Below are 15,263 nucleotides of genomic sequence, written 5' to 3'. Positions count from 1 at the left end.
TTACAGTATATGGTGTCCCATTAATCATTCATCCTTCTCAAACTTTTCACTGCTTTTCCTTGACACTTTCCTACCACAAAAGTCCTTTTTTAAAAAGTGGATTTGTTGCCCTTAGGCGAGAGACCACTTTAATTGTGCACGGTTAAGTTTCCAGTACGTGCCTGAACTTGTCCTGCAAAATACTGGCAGTCTGGGAGCACCCTGAATTACAATACAAAGGACAGGACTATCCCTTTGAAATCACCTCAGTCAGAGAATGCTCTTCTTTGAGAGAAAGTGGTCTGGGAAAGACCTGCACCAGCGAGTTCATGCACACTTTTGTGGGGAGGGAGTTCTGCTCTCTGGGACTACTGCAAAAAAGAATTGGCCCTCCTTGCCCATTGAACTGACCAAGCCAGCAGTGGGTATGCAGACCTCTGAGACAGGTCTTAATGCCTAGGCTGGCTCATATGAGTATAGGCAGCCCTTCAAATAATGGGCCCCAAACAATATAATGAAGCCTTTTTTACCTAGGGATCCATTAGCCACGCCATCCCCTGGACCTCGGAGGGAACAAAAGTACCAGGAAAGCAAAATCTTCTTTGGAGAAAAAGAGTTTATTGAGATCTGAGCACAGAGTCAAGGTCTGTACTCAGAGACAGCCTGCTAGTTAGTTCCTAGAAATACTGGCTGTAAAGCAAGACACTTCAGCAGACTTTCTTATACCCCCAGACTTCCCCAATCGGCTAGCAAATATTGCTTGCTTAACACATTTTATTGCTTGCTAAACATTCCTGTCTTTCTGCTAAGCCAAGCACTCCCTCCCACCTCCTTGTACACGTGTCTTCTTTTGCTAGCTAAGCATTCCCTTCGTATCTCTTCTTATTCTTGCATTACTAAGCAGAAGTAAAGTAGGAAACATCTTGCTAGTGGTTTTCTCGGTTAACAGCAGTTTTCTGGCTAGGCAGGAAGCGACCTTCTGACCTGTAGCTAGCATCAGCAGTTTCAAGTAGCTGGTTAGGCAGAAAACGACCTCCTGACCTGTCTGATTTAGACTTTTGCAAGCAACTGCAATTTTGGGCTGTTTTGACCATCCTAGCAGAGTGCAGGAATTTACTATGTGTAGATAATATTAATGATTAACCGTTCCCCTCTCCCTTCACTCCCTCCTCTTCTTCTGAACAACCTAATACTTAGGTTCGTTCTGGGGTATGGGCCTATACTCCCTCATCACAGCGATGACTGTGGGTCCTAGCTTCCGTGACAGGAGTCTTTGCATCATTTGCTGCAAGCATTGCAATAAGCAGGGTATACAGAAGCAGAAAAGCAATAGAAGCATTATTGGGCCTATTCTCCCCACAAATACGATACCGTTCATGCCAACAGAAATACGAGAGCATCCATACGACAAGGGCGGTACATATCACTCCTACCCACCAAACCCAATATCTCCATGGTTCCTCCCACCAATATTCAGGGGGTGTGCTCATTGTTGAAGAGCCCACTGATATTTGTGCCCGACTACCTGTTGAGCCTCAAGGATGAGAGCCCACCGGTGAGCTGATGCTCCCACTATGTGGGTCAATTTTTCTATTAGCCCTGTTGGGTGGATTGAACTCTCGTGCTGCCTCCCTAGTGACCAGAGCATATGGAAGCTGAAATCCTGGGGTGGCAATTCTTACTGGCACTTGTTTAGTAATTTCAATGCACACCTGGCTAAGGCTCCCACCCCTGCGGTACTTGCATTAAGATAGGTTCCGTCTCATCAATCGCCTGCATTAAGATTAGAACCTGGTCCGCTAGATCAGGTTGGTACAGTGCTCTACCCCCCGGATAACAGTTGACTACCCTCCCACAGCAGCAAGAGCAGTCCAGAACTCGATAGATTTCGAACGTCTCTGCAACTTCCCGTATGAGCACTATCCACATGTGCTGGACAGTGGTGTGGAAGAGGAGCCACAACGGGGTAGTGGGATGTCTTAATATGGTAACCTCATCAAACCCCAGTTGCCAATAGCCAAGGAGCACGCCATCTCTTACCACCGGCAAGACGAACCAGTCGTAGCAGAGGCCAGCAGGCCAATAGGGTTGGTATGGTTCGGTAGGGTCAGGGCAATAAGACATAGAGCAAGTCAATAAAGAAAATAAGAGAGAAAAGAGAAAGTCTTTGTAACTGTCCTTGTGATGATTAGTCGCAGGATCTCGTCGCCCGTGGCCTAACGCTTTTTCCTGGTAGCGTCAGACACAAGGTGATGATCAACTTCAGAGGGTCAGCGGGATTTCTTTTGCAAGTCCAGACACCCTTCTTCAGATGCGTGTGATGTACCCAGGGGATCACCTCGACTACTTTCACTGCAGTTGGGGATGAGGGGGTCGCCAGACGCTGTCACTCAGAGGGACTGGTGAACCGGCTCAGCGAGACTGCCACGGGACTGCAGGTGTACGCTTGAGGGAATACCTGGAAAGAGAGCAAACACACACAACAAACACAGGGATTGCACTTGTTCTTGGGTGATGTGATCTCCCATCTGCCCAAACCGGCGGGGATGCCTCGGACGAAAGGGGTTGGCCTGCCATATAGAAGTTCAAAGGGCGATAGTTCTCAGTCTCTTGGTTGGCGCACAGGGCACATTTTGGGATATAGAATATTCTCCCAAGGTGCGCCTTAGCAGCTGGGCCTCCCAAATGGGTGGGCTCGTGGTAATTCTTTACAATTGTGCTGGCCAGATGTTGGGGCACAAAAACACGGCTGTCCGGTCCTTCCTGGAGCGTTGCTCCTTCTTGGCTGGTCCACTGCTGTTCATCAAGGGTGTAACGTGGTTCCACATCGTCTGGAGTGAGTTCTGGTACCAATATCAAAAGTCCTGGTGGTGCCTCTAAATTGGCTGGAGAACAAATGTCTACGTTGGGGGCGCTGCCTGCGGGCGCCCCTCCCATCCAATTCTTCACCGTGCATAGAGATATCAGCAAGGCGGTCGTCACTGGAGGGGATCTTCAGGATGCTGAGACACAGTCCAATCTGAAGCAGCTTTCTTATGTGGTGGACCCAAGGGGTGGTGCCAGCGACCTTCACAGCTGTGGGTGTGGAGAGCAGATGGGCCCTTCCAGCACGGCGGCAGTGGTGCCTGGGACCGGTCTCATCCACACCACGTCACCTGGCTCAAACTGGTCATGCAAGAAGTTCGGGCCTGGGTTGAGAGAGAAAATCTCGAGAGAGAGACTGTACATAATTGTTCAATTCCACATCTTGAGCAGGGATAGGTGAAAGCATGCACACATAAGGAACCGGTCTCCCAAACATCACTTCAAAAGGGTGACAAGTGAATACGTTTCAATGGGAGGCTACAGACTCTAAGCAAAGGCAAGGGCAACATGGACACCCAATTAGACCCTGTTTCTTGCGTCAGCTTGGATAGCTGATTCTTTAAAGTCCTGTTCATTCTCTCTACCTTTCCAGAACTCTGGGGTCTATAAGCAGTATGCAGCTTCCAGTTGATCTGGAGCGCTTTTGCCAGTCCCTGTAGGACTGCATGAACAAATGCTGGTCCATTGTCAGATCCTATGGACCTTGGCAATCCATAGCGAGGGATGATTTCCCTAAGCAGGCACCTGGTTACTTCAAATGCCTTTTCAGTCTTTGTTGGCCATGCTTCGGCCCTCCGGTGTAGGTGCACACTGCCACCAGCAGGTAGCGGTGTAGTCCACAACGGGGTAATTCAGTAAAGTCCACGACAAGATCTTCCATAGGTGCCGTTCTACTGTGCTGAATCCCTGGGGGAGCCAGTGGTCCGGCTCTGGGATTATTCTTTTGACACAGCAGGCATTTCCTGGAGATCTGGGCTGCCAGTTGGTAGAGGTGGGCTGTATAGAAGCATTTCTCCAGCTGCTTGGTTGTAGCATCTGGTCCTATGTGGGTTGAATCATGGTATCTCTGAGTAATCTGCCGAGAAAGGGACTCTGGAATCCATATCCTGTCATCAGGGGTAAGGTACCATCCTTCTTTGGACAATGTCAGCTCCTGAGCATCTGCAGTGTCCCTTTCCTGCTTCGTGTAAGCTGGCATGTCAGTGGTGCTTAAAATTTCTTCTGGGACCAGTGCTCCAATAACCGAGGCGGGGGCCAGTTCTTGGGCTGCTTCCTTGGCCACTCTGTCTGCCAATCGGTTTCCTCTGGCCACTTCTCCTGGTCCAGTCTTGTGTCCATAACAATGGATAACTGCCACTGCATCGGGCTCCCATACAGCATCCAGAAGGTTCAATAAAGCTTGTGGGTGGGCCACCTGGCTTCCTCTGGAGGTAAGCAAACCTCTTTCTTTCCATAAGGCTCCATGGGCATGTAAAGTCAGGAATGCATACTTAGAATCTGTATAAATGTTTATCTTCTGTCCCTTTGCCAGGCTCAGGGCTCTGGTGACTTGGAATTTTTAACGCGGATGTAGTAGTAGCATCTGACATTTCCTCATTTTAGCCTGGGAGAGGAAATAGGTGCCTTTCGGCAGATGGCACGCTGATTCTTTCCTAAGCGGCCTCGCCCTCCTCTTCTTCTAACGGTGGACCTCCCGTCTTCAGGGCCATCAACTTCTTTGCCTGGTACTTCTTTTTCTTCTGGGTCTCTTTTCCTCTCTGATTATAAGTGGTTTGGGCTATTTTCTAACATCCATTTCAGGGTGTGGCCCATCTGGATTTTTCGGCAAATATCGGGCGCTGCCTGGGCTACAAAAGCAGTTTTTATGATAGGGGCATTGGCAGCCTCATCTGGGTCCACAGGAGTATACTGGCGGTAGGCTTCCTTCAGCCTCTTTAAGTAGGCTCCAGGGGCCTCCTCTGTTCCTTGTACTATTTCTCTGGCCTCCACGAAGTTGGTGAGTTTTCTGGCTGCCCTCCTCATGCCATTTAAGACATTCTGGCAATAAATGGTGAGAGTATTTTGCCCTTCAGTGATCTGATAATCCCAATTCAGTGTATTTTCAGGATATCCTGCTGCAACAGCTTGATCTCCTGCCCCCTGCGCTCTCATGTGTGCTCGGACTTCAGCATGAATTTGCCTAGCCTCTTCTGTAGTTAGCAGGGCATCCATCAAATATTACACATCATAAAAAGTGGGGTTGTATGTTTTAAAAAAAATTCCCTCAAACAGCTTAATGATTTTGGCAGGGTTTTCCTCAAATGAAGGGTTTTTGGTTCCTCCAATTACAAACATCTGCACTAGAGAAGGGACATGTTGAACTGTATGAGTTCTATTGGGCACCACCCCATCAGGTCCCGCGGGGGCCAGAGGGTCATACACTCTATGGAGAGGCATCACTCTGGCCGCGCCCTTCTCCTGTGCTTTATGTGCCCTATGGAGGGTCACTCTTTTCACTGCTTTCCCCACTCTTTTGTCCACGGGATTGGGGCTGGGCCATCTGTTCCCTGTGGCGGGGGTGGTGCCAGGGCTGTTGCCGGGGCATAAGGCGGTGGGGGCATTAAAACTTTATCTTCTTCCTTCTCTGAATCCTGGAGGACTGGGGGGTTGTCCTCCTGTTTTCCTGACTGAGCAGATACTGCTGCCTGAGACCTTTTGGCAGCATGACTTCAGCCAGGAGGGGGGGGTTCTTTTCCATATTGGTCTTCCATGTGGAAATGTAGGGGATTTGATCAGGGTGGACATTCAAAATGTTCTGATATAATGGATTAATGAGTTGCAAATCAAGGGTCCCAGTGGACGGCCAATTTGTTATTTTGGGGTGGGCCAATCTAATTTACACAATGTCCTCGTCCTCCCCTCTCATTAGCTTGAATCCCCAAAAGCATTTCAAAGGGGTACTTTTACTTTGGCCAGAACCCATTTCTTCCAGATCCTTCGCTACTATTCACAGTAAAAATTCTCTCACACTTCACACACAACAGACCTACAATTGCTCGGCCAAGGGGACACTAAGCCCTGGCCCACACTTGACAATTCAGTCACTGGAGTATCTTGACATGCAACATACAACATACAAAACACACCAATATAATTTCAACATGTAACACACTAAACACACCAAAATAACTTCAGCATGCAATACACAAAACACACCAAAATAACTTAATTTCAACATGTCACATGCTACAGTTTGTCAGAAAATGCACAACCCTACAATCGCTCGGCCAAGGGGACACTAAGCCTTGGCCCTCATTCAACAATTCATCCACTGGAGTATCTGACACACAACATGTCAACAAAACACTCAATTCCCTCTGCCCCATTCCCTTTCCCAAACCTTTACCAATTCCTTTCCTGGTGGCATTCTTACTGCCGGGCACTCTACTGCCAACTACCAGGTGAGGCTGATCAGGCCTCTGGCCCTTTCCCTCGGGCCCCTAGCCCTTTCCCTCGGGCCCCTAGCCCTTTCCTTCGGGCTTACCTTTCTCCGCTGCGGACCTGTCCCCTCGGCGCCGTTCTGTCCTCTTGTTCTCCCTCAACTAGATGTCTCCGCTCCAGGACGGTGTGGCAATCTCCCCCTACAAACTGGCAGGGTGTGCACCGGAAATGCGAACGCCGATTGGAGCTGTTCACCTTGGTTGAGCCTGGCCCTCCGGTCCGTATTTGGGGAGGGGGCTGATCCCGGACGAGCCCCCAAAGAAATGAAGCCTTTTTTACCTAGGGATCCATTAGCCACGCCATCCCCTGGACCTCGGAGGGAACAAAAGTACCAGGAAAGCAAAATCTTCTTTGGAGAAAAAGAGTTTATTGAGATCTGAGCACAGAGTCAAGGTCTGTACTCAGAGACAGCCTGCTAGTTAGTTCCTAGAAATACTGGCTGTAAAGCAAGACACTTCAGCAGACTTTCTTATACCCCCAGACTTCCCCAATCGGCTAGCAAATATTGCTTGCTTAACACATTTTATTGCTTGCTAAACATTCCTGTCTTTCTGCTAAGCCAAGCACTCCCTCCCACCTCCTTGTACACGTGTCTTCTTTTGCTAGCTAAGCATTCCCTTCGTATCTCTTCTTATTCTTGCATTACTAAGCAGAAGTAAAGTAGGAAACATCTTGCTAGTGGTTTTCTCGGTTAACAGCAGTTTTCTGGCTAGGCAGGAAGCGACCTTCTGACCTGTAGCTAGCATCAGCAGTTTCAAGTAGCTGGTTAGGCAGAAAACGACCTCCTGACCTGTCTGATTTAGACTTTTGCAAGCAACTGCAATTTTGGGCTGTTTTGACCATCCTAGCAGAGTGCAGGAATTTACTATGTGTAGATAATATTAATGATTAACCGTTCCCCTCTCCCTTCAATAAATCTTGCGCAAGACCAGCGCTTTCAACTGGGCCCGGAAATGCACCGAGAGCCGGTGTGACTAATACAGAACTTGTGTCACTTGCTCCGATCACTTTGCTCCCACCAAGGGACACTCTGCACCAGCTGAAGGTCTGGACCATCTCCAAAGGCAGCCCTACACAGAGCACATTACAGTAATATATCCTAGATATGATTAGTTTATGGATTATTGAGGTAAGGTCCACTCTTTCTAGATAGGCAGCTGGGTATCAGCCTCTGCTAGCAAAAGGCAGCCCTAGGTACAGACGTCTCTTTCACAGACAGCACTGGATCCAGGCTGATAAAACTGGTCCTGCAGGGGAAGTGCAACCCCTCTAAGACCAGTTGCACCCCACTATCCAGATCAGCTGGTTCCCCCACCCACAGCGCCTCCATCTTGGCTGGATTGAGTTTCAGTTTGTTTGCTCTCCTCTATTCCACAACCACCTCCAGATGCCTGTTCCACAGCTTCCCCGGGATTCTCAGTTGAGCAAGGGACCTTTCTGTGGTGCACCTTCTTCCTGTTTATGGGACACCATGTAAGATCTGGAAGGAGTTATTCAGCAACATTTTTGTCCTGCCACTGGAGACCACAGCAAGGATGGTGTCTGTTCTTTGATGCTTTGTGGACACCTGCTTTATTTAAAGTTGTCTTCTGCTACTCAGTGTGGCGGGTGCGTGAAGCGGGTGAAAAGTGATTAGACACCATGTACATGTCACGTCAGAGAGCCTGCTTTACAAGGACAATAAAAGCAAGCAATTAACAGGGGAATTAGGAAGATGAGCTAACGCACATTCTGTACGGAGGGCCTATATGAACGCAGGCAGCCGATAAGTGCTTTGTGCAGCAAACACGCTTTGCAAGTGCTAAACGGATTACTTGCATTTATTTAGGGTGCTTATGCTTATTATAATGAAGCTGCAATATATACAGATTGCTATCTTAATTCTGCATTTCACTCCTTCTGCTTCCAAGTGCCTTGCTGCGCATTACAGTCACACCAGAAAATTCCCATAAGGCAGATGAAAAGTGTAGGTTTTATACACTGGGCCTGTCTTAAAAGGAGAGGTTCCAAATTAACACCCTTCCCCTCATAGGCTTGACATTAGTTTGTCTGTGGGCGCTGAGCAAGGAACTTTTCCTCAAACTGGGAGAGGTTCAAGGTGGCTTTTCCCCAGAGACAAGGACTGACAGCAGGGTCTCTGTGTGAAGCCAAGGCAACCAGTGGTGAACAGCTGGAATTGTAAAAAGGATGCTAATTAGACTATTATATTGCAAATGCAAACAGTTCCATCGCTCAGCTTGGAGGAGAGTGGCATCCAGGGTCTTGTGGGCTCTCTTCCTTCTTCTCTTCTGGTGGCATTTCACATATCTGGACTGTCAGAGGCATCTTCCTCCACCTTTTCTCTAGCATCAGTTGGTGTTTCTTCCGCTCAGCATGGTCCATTGTTTCCACATTCATCTTCCCAGAGATCCACAACAGGATTCAATGTCCCCTTTCATGTGCTGGCAAACAACTGAGTTCCCTCTCCCCCCCTTCCTTTTCCTCCATCGCCATCACCCTTATCATTTATGCAGTGCATTTCAAGTTTTCAAAGCATCTCACCATCCTATATAGATTGATATAGACAGAGAGAGATAGATTTATTAACTGCACTTTCATAAGTAACATCACAAGGCGGTATACGGAATAAAAACACAGCATCGCAGTCAAGAACACTGCCAAACACATCAGCAAGAGCTAGTTGGCAAAGAATCTCAGGCTTGAAAGGCCTGTCTGAATCATTAAGCTTTCAGAAGATGTCTGGAAATGAGTAGGGATGACTCCTGCTGCTGCCCAACCTCTATTGGCAAGGAGTTCCACAGGACAGGGCCTACCACACCAAAGACTCAGACCCCGAGAAAGGTTAGCCAAATGTCAGGGATATGGAGGAGACCAAAGGTTGCCCTCAGAAGACCTCAGTGATCAAGGTGAAACATTAGGAGTATATTATCATGGTAATGCTTATGCCGCCATTGTAAAGTAGACCAGCAGCCTAAAAGTCCAGCATCCTGCTCTCACAGTGGCCAACCAGATGCCTGCGGAATCTGAGCACAACAGCACTCTGCCCTCATGCAACTTCCAGCAACTGTTCTACATCCCCTTCTGCAAAGGAGCTAAAGTGGAGAAAATAGCAGCTTAACTACAGTCTGCCTAACTGTATGGAAAATGGCCAAAATATTTTAAATCTGCTCCCCCTCAGCTCCACCCCCAAATTATTTTTATTACTGCTTGATAGCAGGACTGCCTGGAAGAATGTGGGAACTGGCAGTCCGTAATCACTGCCCACTCCAAGTCGTCATTCCCAAGTAAGCATGACCCACGGCTCCTCCTGGAACTAACATGAAGGGCTTCTGCTCTCCGGTTTGTCCTTTGTTACATGAGACACCTGTGAGCAACCATGCAGTGCCCCTATGAGGACACCTTCTTGCGACCCCTGAACCCAGCCCCTCCCAGCGCCAGGCCATTGTAAGGACTTGCTGGCCTTCACTCACAGTTCCAGGACTAAGAACAGAAGGATATATATGCCCACTTGGCAGCTCTGACCGGCCAAACTGGGACTGTTACGGGGCCCACAAAATGCTCACTGTGCCTTTGTAAGAAATTCATCTTTTAGTGCAGCACTGTCCACACTTTGGAACTCCCTGCCGATTGACATTCACAGTCCGCTTTTTGACACATATTCTAAACTGCTGTTTTGTTTAGGGAAGCCTATCCAGACCTGTAGAATGTTGGCATGTGTTTCAATCTGGGATTTTCTTTTAGCTTATCTGATAATGCACTATAGTGTAATTATACAGAATGAAAGTGAAGTCACTAAAGAAAGGAGATGGGGGGGGGAGGAGGAAATAACATGCGGACCCAATCAATTATTAAGCTTAAAACAGCAGCTTTTTTCTGCCACTCTGGGAGAAGTGCAGAAGAACCACCTTGTGAAAGCCGATTTGTGTCCCAGGAGAGGGGAGGGGGGTTTGAAACCGTCACTCAGGCTGACAGTTTCAACAATGCTCTCTCTGCTTATTCCTTTGACGTGGACACGGCAAGGAGCCAAAGAGGGACTGGATTTGCTTGCTACTCACTGCTCTTTCACCCAGAAGGGCTTGCAAAGGATCCTCTCACCTCCAGTTTGCACATACACATCCCTCCAGCTAGCTATATCTCAATTGTTGTAACCTAGGAATAAATGCTCGTATTCTTTTTTATTGTGATATATTGTTAGCTGCCTTGATGCATGGCCCAAGCACACATATTGTGTGCATATGCGCTTTTCTTTATTTAACTATGATTGTGTGGCTGTGTGTGTGTGTTCATAAATATTCAGCTGGACATTTCCTGCACCTGATCAAGTAGACCCTTGTCTACAGGTGGTTATGCTACAATAAATGTGTTAAATGTTAAGGGGCCACAACCTATTTTTTAATTCTTAAAAATCAAGATACAACCCCACAGGTAGAGCTGCACTGTAAATAAACCTTGATTTTACACCACTTATCTTTCTCTGAAGAACCTTGGGGATTTCAGCGAAAGTGCTAAGAATCCTTTGCTACAAGGGTAGCCAATATGGTACCATGTTCTGGACTCCAACTCCCATCAGTCCCAGCCAGCATGGCCAACAGTTAGGTAGCGTTGCCATGTGTCCTCTTTTTCCAGGACATGTCCTCTTTTTCAGGGGTAAAATTTGAGACAAATTGCATTTGTTTGCTTTGAATGGCAGTCACAACACCCCCTTTTTTGCTCTTCAAAGTATGGCAACCCTACAGTTAGGTATGATGGGAGTTGCAGTTCAAAGCACCTGTAAGGTGCCACTTTAGTTACACCCTCCTTGCTCCTCACAGAACTACAATTCCCCTGAGTTCTTTGAGAAGCAGTTCTTTAAGTCACAGCAGCGAAATCAGCCGCTACAGAGGAACACATTATGGCAACATGTGCTAAGGGAATGGTGTCTATACTTGGGTGGAGTGGGGAAATGACTGCTCATCCTGCCTTCATGTTTTGGCATTGCAGCTGGCACATTCTGGCAGAATCGCACCATCACTCTGGCGTTTGAGCATTGATTCATTCGAGTGAAATAACTGATGCGATGGCCTGGACTGGTTCCCAAGAGTTCCAGTTCCCAGGCACTGGTGCTGCAGAGCTAAAGGATCCAGACAAGCCCGATGGGTGGTGCTGGTGCTGGTGGTGTGTGGATCATGGAACGAGCTGGAGAAAACCCTCTGACCCCCGGTGTTGCCTTTTCTGTCCCCCTTGATCTCTCACAGGACATCCCACTCCAGGGCAAAGGCAGACGCAGCTGTGACGGCGGCGCAGAAGGCGCAGGAGGAGGCTCGGATTGCCAGGATCACTGCCAAAGAGTTTTCGCCTTCCTTCCAGCACAGGGAGAACGGTCAGTGACTTCATCCTCTCATCCCTGAGCGCTGCAAGCGCAGCTGTGTGCCTGGGAAGGGAGCAAGCCATCCCTTGCAGGAATTCTCCTGAGTCAGTGTCAGAGAGCAGGCCTCTCTTTGGCAGTCTGGCTCGCTCGCCTGCTGAGCCAGGGCTTCTGCTCCATCTCCTTCGGAGTCCCTGAGCCGCCATTTCTTTCCTCTGGGCCACGATTCACAACCACCTTGGTCTTACACAATCAAGATCCTGGTGAAGGGTTGCATCCAGTGCCCGACCTACTCGGAGTAGACCCATTGAAATTAATGGGAACGACGGATTTAGGCCCATTCCTTTCAGGGGGTCTGCTTGAGTAGGACTTTGTTGGATGCAACACTTAGTGCATAAGCCCACACTTACAGACCCTCCAAGTGCCCCTGTTTTCCAGGGATGTCCCTGATTTAGAGAAGCCGTCCTGGTTTCTGATTTGATCCAGGAAAGACTCACTTTTCCTTAGGATGTCCCTATTTTCATTGGAGAAATGTTGGGGGGTATGCACTTATCTTTCCTCCGCACTTTAAAGCTCCATGTCTGAGCTCTTTTTACCTCTGAATCAGAGCAAACAGCAATCCATGGGAATCTTGAATTGTTCTTTGTTGCACTTCAGCTTTAAAGAGCGGGCTTTTGCTGCGAAAGCTCTGAGGTGAAAAAATAGAGTGTAGACATGGAGTTTTAAAGTGCAGACTTGTGCCTGGAAGGCACCGGGGAAAAGGTAAGTGTGGATGAGCCCATATCCTCCAACATCCTGGGGATCCTAGTGCTGCCTCTGGCTGCTGCCCAGCTGGAGTTTACTCATGGCAGGGCCTTCTTGGTGGTGGTTCCCCGTTTGTGGAATGCCCTTCCTGGTGAGGTGCATCTATCTCCCCCATTCCTGACTTCCAGGAGAAATCCAAAAACATTTCCCCAGCATTTGATGGCCAATAGATACTGGCCATAACAACCATGAAATGTGTATCTGTGAGGATACGTCACTGCTTTTAAATGTTTTTTCTGTGTTCTAAATGCTTTTAGATAGATCTGAATCTCTTTTTATTTTATTTTAAATTGTCCTGTTTTAGCACTTTGATGTTTGCTGCTCTAGGCTCCTTTGGAAGGGAAAGAAGGATATAAATTTAATAAATAAATAAAAATTCTAACATCAGATGTGGACAGAGGAAGTTGCAGCTCCCTGTTGAAAGTGGGGCTTGTGGGCAGCTCATGAAACCTTCTACCTTTTGCCCAAGTGGTTTTATTTCAAATCGTGCAGGTAAAGGAAAATGAATCACCTGATCTCTTTGTGCTCTCGGGTGATTGACAGGTGGGTGGCTGTGTCAAAGTTTGCCTGTGGGAGGTGGGAAAAGTAAGGCTCTGAACTGCCAGCCAGGTCTGGATGCCCACCCTTGTTTCAGTACAAAACATAGCCATATCCCTGTAGAAAGGTGTGCTTGCTTTCACAAATAGCTCAACTTGGGACCAAGCTGTTGTTTTTGGTATTATTGCTGCTGCTGCCACTACCGCATATACACATTTTCTGAAGACAAATCACACAAAACAATCCAGTAGCAGGGCGTTGGGCCAGATGACCCTTGTGGTCCTTTCCTACCCTATAATTCGATGAAAGGGCTGGATAAAATTAAAAGCATAAAAAGCAATCAATGAAATCACAAACGAAAAGGCAGCCTAAGAATCTAATATTTCAAAGTGGCACACACTTAAAAACGCACCCTAAAAGCCTGTTGAAAATAGTAAGGTCTTTAAAAGAAGCCTAAAAACCAGCAAAGAAGGAAGCCAGGGGACTGTAACTTTGGGACCACCACTGAAGTGGCCTTGTCGCTTGTGTTGTTGTTGTTGTTTAGTCGTGTACGACTCTTCGTGACCCCATGGACCAGAGCACACCAGGCACTCCTGTCTTCCACTGCCTCCCGCAGTTTGGTCAAACTCATGCTGGTAGCTTCGAAGACATTATCCAACCATCTCGTCCTCTGTCGTCCCCTTCTCCTTGTGCCCTCCATCTTTCCCAGCATCAGGGTCTTTTCCAGGGAGTCTTCTCTTCTCATGAGGTGGCCAAAGTATGGGAGTCTCAGCTTCACGATCTGTCCTTCCAGTGAGCACTCTGGGCTGATTTCCTTCAGAATGAAGAGGTTTGATCTTCTTGCAGTCCATGGGACTCTCAAGAGTCTCCTCCAGCACCATAATTCAAAAGCATCAATTCTTCAGCGATCAGCTTTCTTTATGGTCCAGCTCTCACTTCCATACATCACTACTGGGAAAACCATAGCTTTAACTATACATACCTTTGTTGGCAAGGTGATGTCTCTTCTTTTTAAGATGCCGTCTAGGTTTGTCATTGCTTTTCTTACGCCTTAACCCAAACACCCCCATCCCTACACTCCATGCATTCTCAAAAACAATTCAGACAGCAAATGTGGCGATGGGACAAAATAGAAGCAAATAGAGAACCTTGAATTTGGTGTTGCTGCTGGTTCTCTCCCACGGGAAGGGCTGTGGATCTGCGGAAGAGCACCTGCTTTGCATGTAGAAGGTCCCTGTCCAACCCCCGGCAACTTCAGGCAGGGCTGGGAGAAAACCCTTGCAGAACTGCTGCTGTCAGTCAGCGCACACAATACTGAGTTAGGTGGCCTAAAGGTTCGTCTCATGCTATGACAGCTGCTTCCTATGTTCCTATCTACCAATATGGTGCTTCCCCACCTCTCTCCACTCTCTCCTCATTCATAACCAAACCATCACACAAGAAAAGGCACCACCGATGAAGATGACGCAAAGAGACACAGACAGACACCGCTCCCCACATCTTTTTCATTACATTACATGGGAGAGCAGGCCTGTGCTTTTGCTCTGTGTAACGCTGTGCAGTGCCAGAAGCAGAAAAACAGTACCTTCCTGCTCAGCCAGCAACACTTTAGGAGGAGTGCTGGCTCCATTTACAAGCAGAGTTGAAAGCATCCCAGTGCCCTTCAGGGCCTGTAGCGCTGTGTGATGTTCTGTGCAAAATTTTGCCTGCTGGGGTAAGGAATTTGTCAGGGTTATAAAAATTAAATTGGAGGTTGCCTTGTGACCATGATATTTTAGGGGTAGCCCTTTGGTGATGATGATGATGATGATGATGATGATGATGATGATGATGATGATAACAATAATATATTATTTTTACCCCTCCCATCTGGCTGGGTTTCCCCAGCCACTCTGGGCGGCTCCCAACAGAATATTAAAAACACTATAAAACATCAAACATTAAAAACTTCCCTAAACATGGCTGCCTTCATATGTCTTCTAAAAGTCAGATAGTTGTTTATCTCCTCGACATCTGATGGGAGGGCATTCCACAGGGCAGGCGCCACTACCGAGAAGGCCCTCTGCCTGGTTCCCTGTAACCTCACTTCTCTCAGCGAGGGAACCGCCAGAAGGCCCTTGGAGCTGGACCTCAGTATCCAGGCTGAACAATGGGGATGGAGATGCTCCTTCAGGTATACTGGAATGAGACCGTCACATGGGCACCCTGGAAATTATTCCTCTGTGCTCCCTACCACTACTGAGCCCTGGTAATG

The 15,263-nt window shown here is 47.9% G+C and overlaps 1 protein-coding gene and 1 long non-coding RNA gene across 2 annotated transcripts in view; one reads left to right on the top strand and one right to left on the bottom strand.

The window, feature by feature from the left end:
• The window catches only part of JPH3 (junctophilin 3), a 91,014-nt gene that overhangs the window by 61,343 nt on the left and 14,408 nt on the right, over positions 1 to 15,263 (top strand). The window contains exon 3 of the mRNA XM_081920177.1: positions 11,559 to 11,683. Coding sequence (XP_081776303.1) covers positions 11,559 to 11,683 — 125 coding nt within the window. The remainder of the gene's footprint in view (positions 1 to 11,558; positions 11,684 to 15,263) is intronic.
• Positions 578 to 7,228, bottom strand: LOC309374961. The gene is made up of 2 exons (XR_014170767.1): positions 6,368 to 7,228; positions 578 to 2,437 (listed from the first exon to the last, which is right to left on the bottom strand). It is a non-coding gene; the product is annotated as an uncharacterized lncRNA (long non-coding RNA).

This window comes from Podarcis melisellensis (assembly GCF_964234715.1).
Source record: "Podarcis melisellensis genome assembly, chromosome: 8".
Classification (NCBI taxonomy): Eukaryota; Metazoa; Chordata; class Lepidosauria; order Squamata; family Lacertidae; genus Podarcis; species Podarcis melisellensis.
Note: the sequence above shows the minus strand (reverse complement) of the source record. Positions and strands in the feature narration are given on the sequence as shown.